The sequence below is a fragment of the Pygocentrus nattereri genome, chromosome 21, assembly GCF_015220715.1.
Source record: "Pygocentrus nattereri isolate fPygNat1 chromosome 21, fPygNat1.pri, whole genome shotgun sequence".
Taxonomy (NCBI): domain Eukaryota; kingdom Metazoa; phylum Chordata; class Actinopteri; order Characiformes; family Serrasalmidae; genus Pygocentrus; species Pygocentrus nattereri.
Window position 1 is genome coordinate 17,356,058 of NC_051231.1, and position 18,943 is coordinate 17,375,000.

At 38.8% G+C, this 18,943-nt stretch overlaps 1 protein-coding gene across 1 annotated transcript in view; it reads left to right on the forward strand.

Annotated features, from left to right (window-relative positions):
- foxj3 (forkhead box J3) overlaps positions 1-18,943 on the forward strand; it is a 131,439-nt gene that overhangs the window by 76,821 nt on the left and 35,675 nt on the right. Inside the window, exons 3-5 of the mRNA XM_017692860.2 lie at positions 2,007-2,081; positions 11,037-11,120; positions 15,123-15,224. Coding sequence (XP_017548349.1) covers positions 2,007-2,081; positions 11,037-11,120; positions 15,123-15,224 — 261 coding nt within the window. The remainder of the gene's footprint in view (positions 1-2,006; positions 2,082-11,036; positions 11,121-15,122; positions 15,225-18,943) is intronic.

The window sequence follows — 18,943 nt, forward strand, 5'->3', positions numbered from 1 at the left end:
TGTAAAGACAGATGTAAACCTGTAAACAACCAGTGTATAGCATTGTAGCATAGTGCTGCATAATAACAAGTAGCTGATTGAATATCATGATACCATTGCTTTATTTATTTTATGTATTTCAGCAAAATGTTTGAGTTTTTTCTTTTATATTGTTGAATATATCTTGAAATACGCAGCCTTGTTTAATTGTGGCACTGCTATTTTGCTGGTGCATTTAATGCCAGCTTGTCCATAACATCAGAAAAAATGAACATATCATGAAAATGTTCAAGTGATGTGATGTTATAAATATTTTATTGTATCATATGCCTTTACCTATTAGTTTCTTTGCCAAGAGTTCTGTAGATATTTTATTACAAGACAAAGATGATTGTAGCAGCCTTGTATTTTACTGATGCTCATGATTGTGCTGTTCGCTAGTTATTCATTGCACGCATCCTCCACTGCCGCTTTATTTGCCCTTTGACCATGCTCATTCCATACCACTCCAGCTCCGAGAGGATTCTACGGCTTTTTAGTGCTCCCATCTGTCAATACAATTTTGCAAAAATGATTTGAAACCTGTGCATTTATTGTGTCTCCGTAAGCCAAGAAACTGGCCAGGCTCCAGTTAGAGCTCATGTTAAGAGAGTATTAAGGCACAATCTTCTGTTCAAGCCACTTTCCTGCTGATTCACGGCTGAGAGCGTGATGAATTACCTTTGGGTCGTTAAAGAATCACATTAGAAAGAGTTAAAAAATTATTTGCATAATTCATCACATTCCCTAAAGACCCATGATGATTCATTAATTACCATGCAGTGGCATTGGATTTATGGGGTTGGGTTTTATTTCCCCTCTTCTTGTTCTACAGGATATTTTTTTTATGCTTAGACATTTTTATATCTGTTTTTTCTTTTTCATTTGGCCTAATCTTTTAAACAGAGGCTTAGACTTGGATGCCACCTCTTGGTCCTGGCTTAGAACTTATTCACTCACATACTAACTCACTCAGTGATGTACAGTACCATGCAAATGTCTTGGCAAAAAGTGTGTTTGTGCTTTAGATTAGATTTAGTAGATTTAGATCATTAGAATAGATGGCTTTTTGTTTTCATATTTGTATTTACTCTAATATTACTCTTTTTTTTTTTTTTTTTTTTTTTTTTCTTCTTTTTTTTTTTTTCTTCTTTTTTTTTTTCTTCTTCTTTTTTTTCCCTGGGGACAAAAAACAATTTGGGCCCATATGCATAGCCTCTAATTTGTCGTTTTCTCAGGTACCTATTCCTTTTTTCACAACATTGTGTACTGATTTAAAAAATAAAACACATAATATAAAATACCATATGCGTATACCCCCATTTTCTTTTGCAACTGGATACTTCTGGCTTCTGGTTGGAGGGTTTTAAGCACAATTTCGGCTGGATATTTTTGCTGGATCTAGCAACACTGCACTCAAGTATCGATGTTTCATAAGAATGGGACTTTGCATCAGTAATACTGTGTCCTTTTGTTTGTTTTGTTTTTTTACTTTCAGCTTTACTTTTAGCTCTTTCATTGTAGCGGTGATGAACCTCAAGTTGATGAGGTGGATTTTTTTCATTGTACTTGATCTTATTGCACTTTATAATTCAAGCATTTCAACCCTTCAAGAGTCCGATATTCTAGCCACTTTTAAGGTGGAATATCAAGATAAATCTCTTTAATATACTGTTGAATGTTGTGCCACTGCAAAGATGATGTGTTATAGGCCTATGTGCATAATGCAGAATTGTATTGTATTGTATTGTATTTTATATATATATATATATATATATATATATATATATATATATATATATATATATATATTTCACAGGCTCTCTGCCCTTTCAGTGCACCAACGATGTGTATTATTAGACTACTGGCTGTATGGAAATGAGCTGTAACCTGGTGCTGTATTGTAGTGTGCTGTGACTCATGTAGCGTGGACTGTCATTAACCTATTAAACTTATTCCTCCGTCTCTCTCTCTCTCTCCTCCCACAGAACTCGATACGGCACAATCTCTCGTTGAACAAGTGTTTTCTCAAAGTGCCTCGCTCCAAAGATGACCCAGGAAAGGTAAGCTATTCTGTTTTATTACTTCATTTGCTTTTTTCCCTAATCCTTTTTATTCTTTTTTTGTCTCCTGCTTGCTTTTTTTATTTTCAAAATCAAGTTGCTGCATTTTACATGAGGTCTGAATGATGCATTGCGTTCATATCGTTGAGCATTTCTCTGGTGAGAGCAGACTGCAGATTCAGGAATTTAAGAAATACATGTGTGATCTTGTGGGGATAGAGCAAGCAGACAGAGAGAGAGAGAGAGAGAGAGAGATGCAGAAATGTTGTAAAAGTGCTCTCTGGATGTCTCTGAGGGTCGAGCAGAAAGCACTTCAGCCAAGCACTTAGCAAAGCCAAGAGAAGTGCAGCATCTGCCGCTCCTTCACCAGCAGACCAACTTGCAGGACACTGCCAGTTCACAATGGACCAGCCTGCTAATGTAGTTTGCTGTGACCATGGCCGTAGCATGCCAGTGACAGAAGCACAGTCTTAGGACCTTTTCATTAGAAAAATACTACTTCTCTCAGTTAAAGTTGTAGCTAAATGTAAAATCAAATTTACACAATTCTCTGCTTTCTTTGAACATATTTCGTGTGTCGAGGCATGTTTTTCTGCCTTCAGGATAGTTGCTACTGTTGTTTTTAGCTGTGTGACATGCTTTTGTACTTAGTAATGAATAACACTGTGTCAAGCAGTGTCAAAAACCACAAACAGATGTTTTCAAGATTACCTAACAGTTTGTTTTACAGTTTGCTGATTAGTGGGGTTTAAGCTTCCATTGTTCGATGGCTGCTTTGGCCTGGTAGCTGCAGTGCAGAAATAAAGAAGTATCCTTTAAACACCAAACATGTATTGGCTGATTCACTGCAATTAAAGAAATGGGCTAATGTATACTTCTTTCTATTTTGTGCAAATTCCTCCAATAAAACAATACAAAAATGAGTTTTCAGGTCATCATTTAGAAACTTCAGGAAATATTCAAAGCCTGTGAAATCCTGTTTGGACCAAACCTAGACCAAATTAGTGACAGCCTTTTTTTTTTTTTTTTGTCCAAGTTGTGTAAATGTAAAAAGCCATCCACAGCTACAAATCTACGAGTAGAAGAACAGCATAGAATTAAGTGGAACTTCTAGCTGATCCCCACATTGCATCAACACATCATAGGCCAGTTGTCAGAAAATCTTTATCGTATAATCTGGCATGCAACCTATATCAGCAGAAATGTTATCGCGCAGTCTGACATAGAATTTGGAGATTTTATTGTCATGATCTCATACTGTGTTGCATGCAGTTTGCAGCAACCTTTAGATGCTACTCCTGTTACATCATGGAGTGACTGACTAGTGGTAGGCTGGTAAAAATTTAGTCACGCTTCCACCACGGCACTAGCTGCTTTTATGAATTGCATACACCCTAGTAGTGATAAATTACATGCATAGGAGCATCGTGTCTTAGTCTGAGTCACAGACCTAAGCCCAAGTTCAGTTAAGTCATAGACAAACAAGTTTCAAGTCGTTAATGTTGTGATGAAAGGTGTAATTTTGGGTTTGTTGGTGGGGATATCTTTTTTAAAAAATCATACCATATTTCCAATATGATAAATGCATCATTCACTTTAATATTTTTGCATATTAAATATAACATAAACTGCTATGTCTTGATATGTTACAAATCACAGAAGTCTAATTCCAGGTCTCTAATACTGTATCCCCAGTGATATGTGATGTAATATGATGTTACACAGAGAAGTAAGAAGTTGGTGTAGTGGGAAAGTGCCTTTTTTCCCTTCAGCATTTAATTAAACACTACTGCTTACTTCCTCTTCCCATTCATGACTAATAAAAGACATTGCAAAGCCCCAAAAAATATTAGTGTATCTCTTTGGTAAATGTGCATGCAGATTAAATCTCATATTTAGCACACTCTCGTATTATTGCCTTTATTGCTTTTGGATAGTTTATTGGAATATGTTGGTCAGTGATTAGTCTGGATGGTCAACATCAGTCCTAGAGGGCCGAAGTTGTGCAAAGTTTGATGATTGTTCCACTCAAAAATACCTGATTAAACTCTGCAGCTAATTGCCAGGTTTAGTTGGTGTTATCAGCAGGAAAATCACACAACTGTGCTTAACAATAGCCCCCTGTGACTGCAGTTCTCTAGTTTGACACCCCCCCCCCAACCTTAAATACCCATTCAGGCTGTTTTGAGAGTGCACACATGTATATGTGCTTATACACACTTGTTACGTTACAAGTTGACTTTTAGTTGTCCCATTTATGTCTCTCATATATATTCACTTACCACATAGCTGCACTTTGTAGTTACAGACTGTTACTGAGAAAAGGAAAGAGAAAAAACAAAAAGAAAATTGCAAACAAAAAATCAGCTGGTGTTTTAAAAACAATGGACCGGTCAACCCACAGTCTAGACCTCAACATCACGAAATATTTAGGATACTAAACTGAAACTGAACTGAGGTGTGGATGATTCCTGCATTATAAACGTACTTATATACCGAAGATTTTCACAGTACACAATAAGTTAGTGCAAAGTGAAGATGTTATAACACCTATAAATACCCTTTAAATTCAAATAAACAGTAGTAATTGTTTTCTTCCATATTCACATACTAATACGTAAAAATACACATAAAATATGCATTCAAATACTAATGATTTCCACTAGCTCAGATAGGCATATTATTGTTATTTATCACAGTAGCAATGAAATATATATCCTTACTCTATATGTATTCAGAATTACCTAAGCCTACCACTAAACTGATCCTTGTTTTCATAAAAAAACAATTAGTTTAAATAAACAGAGCGTTTGTAAGAAGCACTTTACAATTTCTCTGCCGGTTTTTTAATGCTGTAGCCCTGTTTTCCTCTGGATTTTGCAAAATCAGGGTACTTTTGTCCTATAAATACATGAAAACAAACTCACATGCACACACTCTCAGACACAGACAGTGAGGCATGTCAGAGGATGGGGACTGAATGCTAATTTCATGTTTTGCTGTAATCCTCTGATATTGACACTCCTGGGAGCTGCTCTACTAAATACAAAATAATCTATTGCTGTATGGATTCGATGCCGAATGCGCGGCCAACAAGCTTGCATCCCTAATGTTCAATTTGGAATTTGCCTCTCTCCCCACCCCCCGAAGAAAAACTTCAAAGCCATGCGGGGCTCTCTTGATATGTTCCATCAATATTGTAATACGGTAGGAATATGGGGCCTGCTGCTAGCTCGAGATAGTAACAGGAGCATGTCTTTCAGAGAGATGGCAGAAAAGATGATAAAACCCTACCTCAGTATTCATGCAGGATGCAAGAACGTAAGGCCCTCTTAGCATTGCGGTTACTCCATCAACATAAAATTTGGACAGATGCAATCATGTTTGCTCCAGAGTGCCCTCATTTCAGAAACATGAATGTCAAATTGATGTTGATGGGAAAATTTGGCTAGGGCTGTCATGATTGCTTGATGATTAATTGGTAGTTTGTTTGGTGATCATTGGGTACAGTGCTAGCCATAGATGTCTTGGTACAGTGGTTAAAAATGGAAAAGCTGAGGAAAAAGGCAAAAAAGCATGAGGATGCTAAATCTATTGTTGCGCTGTTTAAAAAAAAAATGTCTTCAGCTGATGAAGATATCCTCTACTCCTCAGAAAAAAGGCAAAAGGGTCACCACTGGGTCAAAACTTTACATTTTGGAAAAGCAAAAGCACTGTGGAGACTTCACACAGCTTAGATGACTGTAACCCAGTTTGAGCTAATTTCGGGTATGCAACACCGTACGTGACAGAGAGAACAAATGAATCCTTTTGATATTTGTTAAAAGTTGTATTGACTGGCATCCAACTGTCCCAACTTGCCATCTGAAAAACAGGTTTGGTGTGTTAGTGGTAATATAATCGCTGTTTTTATAATGTAACTGTAATCTGGATACTTCCTGTAATGGATTACAGTTACTTTCAGTATATGTACTTTGTGATATATACGTGATGCAATTTTTCCAACAATTGGAATAATAACTTAAAACTTATAATTCATATATCAAAATTCACTTATATATCAAAATTCCAGAATGTCAGAAGTTTACATACACCAAGTTGATTGTGCCTTTAAATCACTGGGAAAATTCCAAAAAATGGTATCATGGCTTTAGAAGCTTCTGATAGGCTAGTTGACATTTATATGGGTTAATTGGAGGTGTACCTATGGCAGTATTTTAAGTCCTACCTTCAAGGCCTACATGCCTTGCTTGACTTCATGGAGCGATTAAAAGAATTTAGCCAAGACATCAGAAAAAGAATTGGGCACCTCCACAAGTTCTTGCTTGGGAGCAATTTCCAAACACCTGAAGTAACATATTAATGTATTCAAACAATAATATAAGCACCATGGGACCACGCCACCATCACAACGGTCTGCCCTCTAGAGGTGAACATACTTTGTTGTGAAAAATGCAAATCAGTCCAAGAACAACAACAAATGACTTTTTGTAGGTGCTGAAGGAAACTTGTATAAAAGTATCTGTATCAACTGTAAAACATGACCTATATCAACATGACCTGAAAGGATGCTTGGCATGGAAGAAGCCACTACTCTAGAACCACCATAAAAGATCGTACTTTTTGGTGAAATGTTCTCTGGTCTGATGAAACAACAGTGGAAGTGTTTGTCCATGTTAACCATTGTTATGTATAGATGAAAAATGGGAGACTTGCTAGCCAGAGAACACTGTCCCAACAGTGAAGCATGGGGGTGGCAGCATCATATTTTGGTGGCTGTTTTGCAGCAGGAGCAACTGTTGCACTTTACAAGATAGATGCTGTTACTAAAATTATGTGCAGAAATTGATGCAACGTCTTGAGGCATCAGCCAGGACGTTAAAGCTCTGCACAAATGAAATGGACTGTGGCCTAAGCATACTACCAAAGTTGTGGTAAAGTGGCTTAAGGACACACAGTGAAGGTAATGGAGTGGCCATCATGAACCTCTGACCTCAGTCCCATTTAAAAATTACGGACCAAACTGAAAAGGCAGGCACAAGCAAGGAAGCCTAGTTCAGTGACACCAGTTCTGTCTAGAAGAAAGGCCCGAAATTCCAGCAACTTATTATGAGAAGCTTGTGGAAGGCTACCCAAAATTTTTGACCGTTAAACAGTATAAACAGTGTTACTAAATAGCACAAGTATGTAAACCTCTGAGCCATTGTGATAAAGGAATTAAAAGCTGAAGTAAATAATTGTCTCTAGAATTATTCTGACATTTCATGTTCTTAAAATGTAGTAGTGATCGTAACTGACCTAAGTGAGGAAATCTGTACTAGGAGCTTGAATGAATGTGGGGAAGATATGTTAACTTATGACTTCAACTGTAGGGCTCTTTGTAGAGCTCTGCATGGTTTGCTACTGTTCAGTTTTTGCTGTTTTTTTTTTTTTTTTTTTTAATTAATTGACCTTTTCCTTAGCCTTATATTTAGCATGCAGTGAGCTTTGGGGAAGCGTATAAGCTTATATGTCAATCAGTGACCTATATTGAGCCACTTCTGCCAAACATGGCATTAACAGGTTTTGATTTCCACTTAGTGAAAGAAGGGGGATATCTTTAGGTATGTTTAGAAATGTGAAAACTGTTGTTTTTACTTTTTTATTTATTTTTTTTGTCAGTCTCCTGGGCTGTACGCTAATAAGTAGATAATAGACAACTAGGCTTGTTGTAAAAGAAAGGAGCTGTTATTCTGTCTATTCTGGTGATAAGTGATGTTTAACCATGTCATTTTTGTAGCCACATTGATTGTGACTTCTACTCAGTCTTGTATATTTGTGAATAATGTAAGTGCTCTTTTCATGGTTTGTTTTTTTCCTGTGTGGTCTCTGGGGATGGAGTTAAAGTAGGCAGAAACTTCCATCCCAAGGGCTTTCACTTTAAGATTTTTCAGCTAATTAAAAGAAATGCTACCTAGCCTCGCCTCCATTTCCTCTGCTGGAGTGGCAGAGTCTCATTTAAACAGAGTGGTGAAAATATAACTGATTGCCATCATTCTCTCTCACCTTGAGCTGTCCTTCAGAAACTTTGCCATGATTATGCTTCTGCACTTTTACAAGAGGAGTAACAGCATAGAGATTTTTCTTTCTCCATATGGATGGCAGCTGCGGAGCGCCTGTGTTGAGGTGATGCTTAAAGAGGGATTAGGAGTGAATGATGAGGTCATGTCTTAGTGTCAGTTAAATGATTTGGTGCTGAGGAGCTGTACTAATCTAATCTGCTTTACTGTATAGTAGCACCCTACTCACTGCCTGTGGCTTTAATCGTTGTTGGCCAGCTTGTTCATGCCTTATTTCATTAAAATATTTCCCTCTGAAGATAATCTGTCACAGGTTTGTGGCTTGTCACTTTTTTGTGTGTTATTCTTAACCACTATCCTTGGATCTCACGCTACTTTCCAGACACGTTTTTCTTTTCATTAGTTGCAGCAATTTAATGGCATTTTCATCAGGAACGCCTCAATAGCGATTAAGTTTGCTGAATGTTTAATTAATGTGCTTTGGTTCAGCAGCTGCTCTGCCCTGCTGTTTCTGACATTGTTGACCGCTGCAGAGCGATCATCTGACCATAAATGTTTTTACATTTGGATGGCTAATTGTTTAGTTTGCCGTTTTGATAGATGTATATTATGGTCCATCTTCTCATCTGGCTGTTTCCATGGCCCTGCTCATTAAGTCCATAGAGGGCATTTTAAGGCAAGGTGTGATAGTGCTTCTGAATTCAGCAACTGGCTGGATTTTTTAAGCTGTCGTCGCACCTACATAATATATTGCAGTACTGAGCAAGTGTTAAAATGGCAATAATGAGCACTTTTCATTGGGCAAACCAAGGGCACTGCATAAAGATCTGCTCAGCTCTTTTGGGACTAAGGGTTGCCTAGTATGGAGAGAAAACCAAATTGTGATTATTATGCTACATTTTGCAGTTTTAATATGTCTTGCAATATATTTTTAAAAATCATTGTTTAATCCTTTGAGAGGCTCAATTCATCCAATTTCCTGAAGAACATTTATTAATGTCATGACGCTCATAGCACAGTAGGCCTTACCGATATGTAAAAATAAATAAAATATTTAAATATCTTCGTAGTTTTTAAAAAAATCATGGCTACAGATTATCACTTGTCTCTCATATTTTTTAAACATTGCTATGATGGAAATTGTTCAATAAAGTTCTCGGATTAAATAATACAGTAGTGAGTAACATTCAGCAACATACTCCTGTTGTTTTAATAGCTGTTGCTGCAAATCTGTGCATTCGTGAGTTCCTTCTGGTGTATGTACATGGCGACTTGCATACTAGTAGGACCGCTTGCTGGAGAAACTTCAGCACATGTTCTTTGTGAGAGATTTCAAAAGCCATGCCCACATGCTTTGTATTTGTAAAACATTTCAATGTCGTCCATTGGTATAGTGGAGTTATTTTTGAAATTCAGCTATAGATGCCTTTGGGAAATCATGTAGTATTATATTTTCATATTTCATGTACAAAGTCTAGTGGGTTTAGGGGGCATAAAGACTGGTTAGTGGTGGCACTCCTGGGTCTGCTAAACCACTGGTTGATGTGGGGAAAATGCTGTGATTTTTGAAAGACTGTATGTTACACTCTCTGACAACTACAGCAGAGACAGTAAGGAAACTGAAAGCATTGCCAGTGTCTGTGTGTTCAGTTGGTTTAATATTATTTTGCAAGCTGTTCAAAAGCAAATTAGTCCTTTCTCTGTCAATTTGCTAACATTTCTGCCTTGTAAGCATTGTAATCGGGTTGCTTGTCAATCATCAATGATATTCAGTTACATCGCCCTATTGCCCAGGCCTACAGCACAAGCATGCACTGATTGTTTTGAGACTAATAATTCAAGTCTTTGGCAATTTCAGTATCATGAAAGCTTTTGTAATAATGATTAACGACCGATACGTTGTGCAGCCTTATTTAGAGCAATATGTACACATCCTGAACTGTTTTGTCATGAGATGTGTTATTGTATGGAACTAAACTGATATTTATTAGACATGTATCCTGTTTGCACTGTTATTCTCCCAGCTTTACAAAAGTACATTTTGCACAAGTAATTTTAAAGGTCTTGATCTCGCCTTCTCTCGACAATTGAGATCTTATCGCAAGTAATATGAAATATTTAAAAACAAAAAAACAAAACCCAAGCCTAGGGGTGAGATTTCATTTTTTGACCAACTTTCTTTTTTTTTTCTTTTTTTTCGGGAGCCGTTGTTGCCTTTGGCTTCGAGGGGTAAAGAGCAGCACTATTGAAAAATAAATTAAATGGGAAGAATGCAAAGATAAATTATTCAGCCAGAGTCTCGTGTGTTTGGATACCAGAAGCCCCGAACCTGAGGTGTGCTATTCTCTGCCTGATTATCTGTGAGCAAGACCTGAGCAGAAAACCCAACACCTCTGTGTCCAGCCCAGAGCAGGGGCAATCAATAAAGCAGAGGCTGAGGAAGAGGGGGCTTCAGGTGGGGCTTAGCATTTTACCTGCTTCTGCCAAGGCTCAGGAGAAGGGCAAACGAGAGAAAAAGAGGGAGGGGTGATGGAGGCGTCGGTGGGGGGGAACCTGACTTCTCCATGAATGTCTTCCTGACATGATGGGCTTACAAATGAGCTCACTAAAACTTTGATGAGCTGAAAGCTGTACATGATGGACATTGCTTGAGTGGAAAAACCAACCCGAAATCTAATTCTTGAAAGTTTCGCTTCTCATTGCCAAAACTGAATCGAATGTGCTGCTACTTCTCTCTGATGATTATCTCGCTTAGTTAAAAACTGTATTGCATGAACTTTCTACACTTTTTTTTTTTTTAATGTTTTGGAGCTTTTAACATGGGTACTTTCTGAGTGTAGCTGCAGTTCTTTGTGACAAGTTTTCTGCCTAATGCTGAGTTTCTTGTTGTTTGTAGGGTTCGTACTGGGCGATTGACACGAATCCAAAGGAGGACACATTGCCCACACGGCCCAAGAAGAGGCCGCGGTCTGGAGAGCGGGTGAGTGTGTGTGTGTGTGTGTGTGTGTGTGTGTGTGTGTGTGTGTATATGTGCAATGTGTGTGTAAATGTGTGATCTCAGGGACCCCCTGGTGGTCAGTTTTCAGACATACACACATTCTTTGGCCAAACACAGCTCATTAGCTGAAGTCTGGGTGTGATCAAAGCCCCAAACACAGTCAGAGTTTTGCATGGTTCCAGCTCAACGTCACTGATGCTCCGGGACAGCTCACAGGATGTAATGCATCACCACTGCACATACTGCTTCCACACTTTACACACTGCATCATTTTTTAACATTAGCAGTCATGGTGCCATTATCCCTATAAACTTATTTCTGTGTCCACATTATAAGGCATTTTAACTACTTGCAAAACAGTGTAAAACTATTACGTTATTGCAGGAATGAGGACTGACAATCCAGATGAGTCTTTGAAGGTTAAGGGTTTAATTAAGAGCAAAGCGTTTTTTGGGGGGTTTTTTTTTCAATCTTTTGTAAAAAGTAAATCTGGGACTGGCTAAAAGAGATGAAATGATGCAAAACAGTGTCATGACTGATGGGAAAAACAGTGAAAATCCAACAGCATAGTGTAAATCCTTGCAATTTAGCTAATCAACAGTTGCATGTGTACAGCTGTCCATGAGGCGGGGCTTACAGTCGATTTGTATTTACAGTGGTATAAAAGAGAAATACCCTCTGCAAATGTAGGCAGAGCACGAGCAAAAAATACCCTCCTATAATGCTACTTTAAGCCACACTAATTTCAGTGAAGGTACTACAAAATATCTTTCAGAAATTAGTACTGAAGGCAATGTATTAATATTAGTGATGAAGCAATACCCAACTCTAGTCATAGAATTTTTAGAATAACTGAACATGGAAATTTCAACTATGGTAATTGTTAAATCAGCTAGCCGATTTCTATAGCCTCACTATAGAAATGTTATGTCATGTTTTCTGTGGAGTTTAATTGGTCAGTTAATACAGGATTAATTACGTGCTTACTCAGATAGTATACAGTTTGCTTCAACTTCATAGTTACCCCATAGGACACACTGAATAACAATAACAACACAGCGCATGCAGCTTTATTATTATGAGATGGACCAGCAAGAGTATTATGCCTAAGGATTATACTGCACCCACGTAAACTCTTTTTCAATCTTGTTGTGATACATAGTGTTTTTACTTCTGATTTAGTGAGTTTGTCACCCTTTCTGACACTCCATAAATATGAGTAAAGCTATTTCGGTCTGTTCACATCATTCAGACTAGAAACACTGTTTCCCATGGACTTGTCCATGCATATATATACATGTACACTCATACAGAGGTTTACCGTTTTGGATGCTCGTTGCAACTTGCTTTTTATATAACAGCCTCTCTCAGTGTGGCTCCAGCTTATCTTGTAGAAGAGGGTCCAACTTATTAATAAACTATGCCCCAGGCAGCTATTACATACATTGCATTTTGCAGTCTGTTTTTTTTAAGCAAACATCAATTAATGCAGAGTTTCTTCACTGGTTATTTTCAGCTGGAGCTTTTTGCCTCCATTATTTATGAGTGGCGCTGACTGAAACGTGCGGCTCCAAGCGGCTCCCAGGTTGACCTGCCTTGGAGGCATCTTGCATCATTTTGTCCACCTCTGTGTAGTGGATCAGAAGCAATTCAGTCTGGAGGTGGGATCGGAGCTCCTGTCCTGCTGACTATGGACATGCTGAGAGATGAAAGCTTGCGTAGTTTCATCATGGCGGAGTTTAGATTTGTGGCACGCAATTTGACTAATTGAAGTTTTTGTTAACAGTACAGAAATTTTTCAACAATAAAAAAGAAAACATACAGACCTACAATTAAGTATTTTAACCGCACCGTAATATGACAGTTTTCTGAGTAAGTACGTATATTACAGTACAGTTTTCTACTAAAGTTTGCAGTGTAAAGTTGTTAAGGATATGGCTGAGAAGGCAGACATGGCACGGATGGATCTGGCATGTTTTTCTTTTTTTTTTTTTTTTTTTTTTTTTTTTGCTAACTAGGCTAACTACTCTAGCTGATGTTACCTGGTTCCATCCACTGAGGAGAGTAGACTTCGAGTAAAAAATGGCAGGTCCTCATCAGCATCCAACACTGCACCGTCCAACACTGCATCCAACATTTACATTAATATTTATGACTTTCGGCAGATTTACATCTCAATTATAAGAGTAGGTGAATGTAATGGTAGTTATCTTGCCCAAGGACTTTTACTGATACAGTGTGATGTGTTTAACTGAGCAAGACATTGAATACCTTTCTTTCATGTTGAGGCTAGTAATTTTACTTACTGTGCTATCCACTTATTGCCTTTTTTGAATAACAAAATGTATTCCACTGCATGCTACAAATTTTTTTTAGCCATTTTCTTTGTTTTTTTTTTTTGTTTGTTTGTTTTTTTGTTTGTTTTTTTTAAAAAAGACAAATAGGGAAAAATATATTTTCTTTTGGTACTATTAAGCCTTACAATGGCCTGCACATCCCTCAGGCCTAATGTGTTTTTAAAGGAATACAAGGTATGCCAAAAGCTCGTTGCACAAGTATCATAAAACAATGTGTCAGGCATTAAACATTTCCTGTAATAATTTCCTGTGAGAAGTTTTAGAAGCATTAAATTCTTCAGATGTCTGGTTCCCATCACCGCTGTTATAAACAATCGTGTTTTGGGAAGTTTCTCAACAATGGGTCATGCGTTTCATATCAAACCACTCTAAGTGACTTTGTTTGCATCATAGCAGTTTAATTATGCAGAATTTATTTATTTTCTTTTTTGAAAAATTTAAACTGGAATTGCTTTAAGTGTAATGCTTCAGTTAAAAAGAAAAAAATATATATAAAATTAGAAAAATGTAATCAACGTTACATAGTTACGGTTTCAGTATCAGTATGTATACATTAATAGAAAAAATGGTATTGTGACATCTGTGGTGTGTGCGTGTGTCCTCAGTTGGGCTGCTAAAAATGCAGAGCTGTGGGCTTCAGTAAGAGGATCAGTCACTCTGCCCTCAGGCCACACACACACAGGCAAACTCTGTTCACTCAAATCAAAAACCTCCAATTAGACCCTTTTTCTTTCTAAGTCTCAAAGAATACTGTAGGGTAGATGAGAGGGAAATGGACTGTGTGTGTATTTATGGTTTTGTGTGTGTGTGTTTGTGTGCACATATGCACTCTATTAGTGTTTTTATACACGCACATACACGCTTTCTGTTTTTTCTTCCCCTCCCGCTGTCTCGTTTCAGAAATTCTCAGACATTAAAAAATGTGACTTAGTGAAATCTCATTTATGTTTATCATGAATTAAAAATCGCATTGTTGCCAGGCAATCCTCTTATAATAAGCAGTTTTTGGAGACAGGCATGCTGGAGTTATCTTCCTTAGCGCGAGAGCAGAGCGCTTCTCCTCTGCTCTTCATCTCTGCACAGAATGGTTCCAATTTTGACCTAAATAAAGGTGTTGCTCTCTTGTTATTCATAAGTGCTTGCTGCATTTTATTTATTTATTTATTTATTTTTAAGTGCATGCACACTTGCCTTGACTTTAATTCACCAAGGTAATATTAAATCCCCTTGAACATGTAGTAATAAAATGTGGTGCAGATTGTTCTGCATCTCTTTGGCCTGTATGGCTTTGACTTTCAGTGAAAGCTCAGAAAGCTCCTATTCCGCAACCAACACATCTGGACCTCCTCTGGCTGGCTAGGTTTCATTTTAAAGGAATAGCTCATTGTTTGTTTCCTGCCATGAGTCTAATATAGGAAACAAGTATTCGGAGTAGCAGCTATCTTGCCTCAATTATGTATGCCCATCTTGGTATGCCAACCTTAATTTCCATTAGTCATTACCTTGCTTGAATGCCTACATTCGGGGTTAAGGGCAAAAATGTGTATTTTTTTTTTTTTATTATTCCCCCCCCCCCCCCCCCTTTGCTAAGCTATTCTTTTTATGGTAGCTTCTGGTTTCTCTGTAGGCTTCCACACCCTACAGCCTGGAGTCAGAGTCCCTGGGAATGGACTGCATCATCTCTGGAAGTGCCTCTCCAACGCTGGCGATCAACACTGTGACTAACAAGGTACCCTCTACTCTTTTTGTCCACTGAGGTCTGATCCTTTTCCCAATGATCAGGGCTGCATGATATGGACAGAGTACTGTATTGTGATAAATTATTGCATGCTGTGGTTAGGATATAACTTGCACTTTGGTAAATGCACTTGGGGACTATGATGAAAGCTATATACGTCAATATTTTGTGAGTCACAATCTTCTAAATGTAAAGGTGTTCAAACAATGAATTGAGTAAGCTTGAATATGGTTCAGTATTATAGATCCAAGGCATTTTCAACTGAGTCTGATAGCAGTACAGCACAATTTTGTGTAGAGCAGCAAAACAAGTAATCATAATGTAATCAAGTGAATAATAAACATTAACTGAACTAGCTTAAAATTTGTATAAACAGCTATCTCTGAGGTGTGGGCTTTAGCATGTTCTATACACTGATGAGGAACTACAGCTGGAGCTTCCTCTCTAACTCAGTGCCTGTTCTTCCATAACCCTTTTGTGCTCCTTCTTTTATGCTAGACGGAGAACAAACGTGGTTTAGATGTCATGTTGTCAAAACTGTTAAAATGGTAAAATTTTGTACAATTAGATTTATATGCAACATCAGAAAAAATATAAAGCTTTTTAATATAAACTTTTACGCTACAGAAATGATCTACATTTTTTCACACATCAGTAAGGTTGACTACCATTTGTATCCTGATGTTACTACCTGTATGTCCACATAAATAGGCCTGATAACAAATGGCCTGACTGTACAAACCCAATTCCAAAAAGTTAACTTCATATGAAATGCTAATAAAGACAGAAAGGCGTGATTACTAAATCTGTTATTCCCATGAACAGTTTGGCTTGTCAGACCACAATACACATTTCCAATGGGCTTCATGCCACTTTTGATGAGCTCAATTTTTTATTTGCCACCCAATCATCTTTTAAATAATACAGCATACGTTTTTTTTCTGTTTTATGCCTCCCCTTTATACACTGCTCAAAAAAATAAAGGGAACACTCAAATAACACATCCTAGATCTGAATGAATGAAATATTCTCATTGAATACTTTGTTCTGTAAAAAGTTGAATGTGCTGACAACAAAATCACAAAAATCATCAATGGAAATCAAATTTATTAAGCAATGGAGGCCTGGATTTGGAGTCACACACAAAATCCATCCATCCATCCATCCATCCATTTTCTAAGCCGCTTCTCCGTCAGGGTCGCGGGGGGATGCTGGAGCCTATCCCAGCAGTCTTCGGGCGGAAGGCAGGATACACCCTGGACAGGTCGCCAGTCACACACAAAATTAAAGTGGAAAAACACACTACAGGCTGATCCAACTTTGATGTGATGTCCTTAAAACAAGTCAAAATGAGGCTCAGTATTGTGTGTGGCCTCCACGTGCCTGTATGACCTCCCTACAACGCCTGGGCATGCTCCTGATGAGGTGACGGATGGTCTCCTGAGGGATCTCCTCCCAGACCTGGACTAAAGCATCCGCCAACTCCTGGACAGTCTGTGGCGTTGGTGGATGGAGCGAGACATGATGTCCCAGATGTGCTAAATCGGATTCAGGTCTGCGGAACGGGCGGGCCAGTCCATAGCTTCAATGCCTTCATCTTGCAGGAATTGCTGACACACTCCAGCCACATGAGGTCTAGCATTGTCCTGCATTAGGAGGAACCCAGGGCCAACCGCACCAGCATATGGTCTCACAAGGGGTCTGAGGATCTCATCTCGGTACCTAATGGCAGTCAGGCTACGTCTGACGAGCACATGGAGGGCTGTGCGGCCCTCCAAAGAAATGCCACCCCACACCATTACTGACCCACTGCCAAACCGGTCATCCTGAAGGATGTTGCAGGCAGCAGATCGCTCTCCACGGCGTCTCCAGACTCTGTCACGTCTGTCACATGTGCTTAGTGTGAACCTGCTTTCATCTGTGAAGAGCACAGGGCGCAGTGGCGAACTTGCCAGTCCTGGTGTTCTCTGGCAAATGCCAAGTGTCCTGCACGGTGTTGGGCTGTGAGCACAACCCCCATCTGTGGACGTCGGGCCCTCATACCATCCTCATGGAGTCGGTTTCTAACCGTTTGTGCAGATGCACATTTGTGGCCTGCTGGAGGTCATTTTGCAGGGCTCTGGCAGAGCTCCTCCTGTTCCTCCTTGCACAAAGGTGGAGGTAGCGGTCCTGCTGCTGGGTTGTTGCCCTCCTACGGCCTCCTCCATGTCTCCTGGTGTGCTGGCCTGTCTCCTGGTAGTGCCTCCAGCCTCTGGACACTACGCTGACAGATACAGCAAACCTTCTTGCCACAGCTTGCATTGATGTGCCATCATGGATGAGCTGCACTACCTGAGCCACTTGTGTGGGTTGTAGAGTCCGTCTCATGCTACCACGAGTATGAAAGCATCACCGACATTCAAAAGTGACCAAAACATCAGCCAGAAAGCATCGGTACTGAGAAGTGGTCTGTGGTCCCCACCTGCAGAGCCACTCCTTTATTGAGTGTGTCTTGCTAATTGCCAATAATTTCCACCTGTTGTCTATTCCATTTGCAGATTTGTTTGTCTGTTAACTGTAATGAAGTTATGACTATGGCCACAATGATAATGCCACACCAGTGAAAACAGTTTGCTAAATGATAAGTACTTTTGTGGTAATTATTCATTTGATTGGCCTTGGTCACCAAGAAATTAGTGTAAAATTAAGCTAGTTTGTCCTACTTTACCTGAGGTTCTACTGACCATATGTTCAAAAGAAGAACCTTTGATATAACAGGATTAAAAAATTAATTTGCATTATTTCGACCAAAAGGATTCACATTTATTTACTATTGAATGACTGCATTGATCCACCAAAACACACCTAGAAACTCATGCAGAACATTATTCAGAAAAAAAAAAAACTCTTCTCCATAAATATGATCTGTTAGCCATCCACACTGCACTCAGCCTCCATACACAGCACACTGCACTCTGTAAATATTCAGCCTTTATTGGAGTGTTTATATATATATTGTATGTGAAGCATGAAGGTCAGTACTGTAGTGTTAGCACTGAATGTGAAGCTTCACAAATGCAGGTTCTTATAACTCTCTAAGCCTCTGTACCTGTATAATACTCCCAGGTGGAGCACTTAAAGGGGCATCACTTTCCGACCTGTCCTCAGTAACTCCACTATGGAGAAAAGCACAAAGAGGCAGGGACCGCACCACTCTGAAATTTAAATAGGCTTTTTAACCTTAAGGCCTCCACTCTTAGCCTGTTGCATGCTACTTTCTCTGGAGTGCTTTTAAAGAGCCTTACGGCATCGGCTATTAATTTACTTCAGGCATTAAACCAACGGGATTTCATATTAACCATGGAGTTTTGGGAGAGAACCAAAGTGTTTTATTTTTTTTTCTCCCTAAGTGAGTGTGCCATCTCAACTGCATGTTGGGGTGCATTGTATGATTGCGTATGTTAGTTCTGCTAATAGAAAGTTGGTGCTTTGTGGACAGGGGCTTCATATGGCTGACTAACAGCAGCAGAAGCGTATTCCTGCAGGTCTTGCAGTATAATTTTTAAAGTACATTGCAATTAGAGTTGTAAACCCCACCATGATATTTGTTCATGATTTAGTCCAACAATAAGCCTTTGGCCTCACCATGTGGTTAAAAACTTTCAGCGTATTTTATGTGAATGAGTCTGATCTTGCATTTATCATGCAAGGGTAGGATGGTCACAAACAAA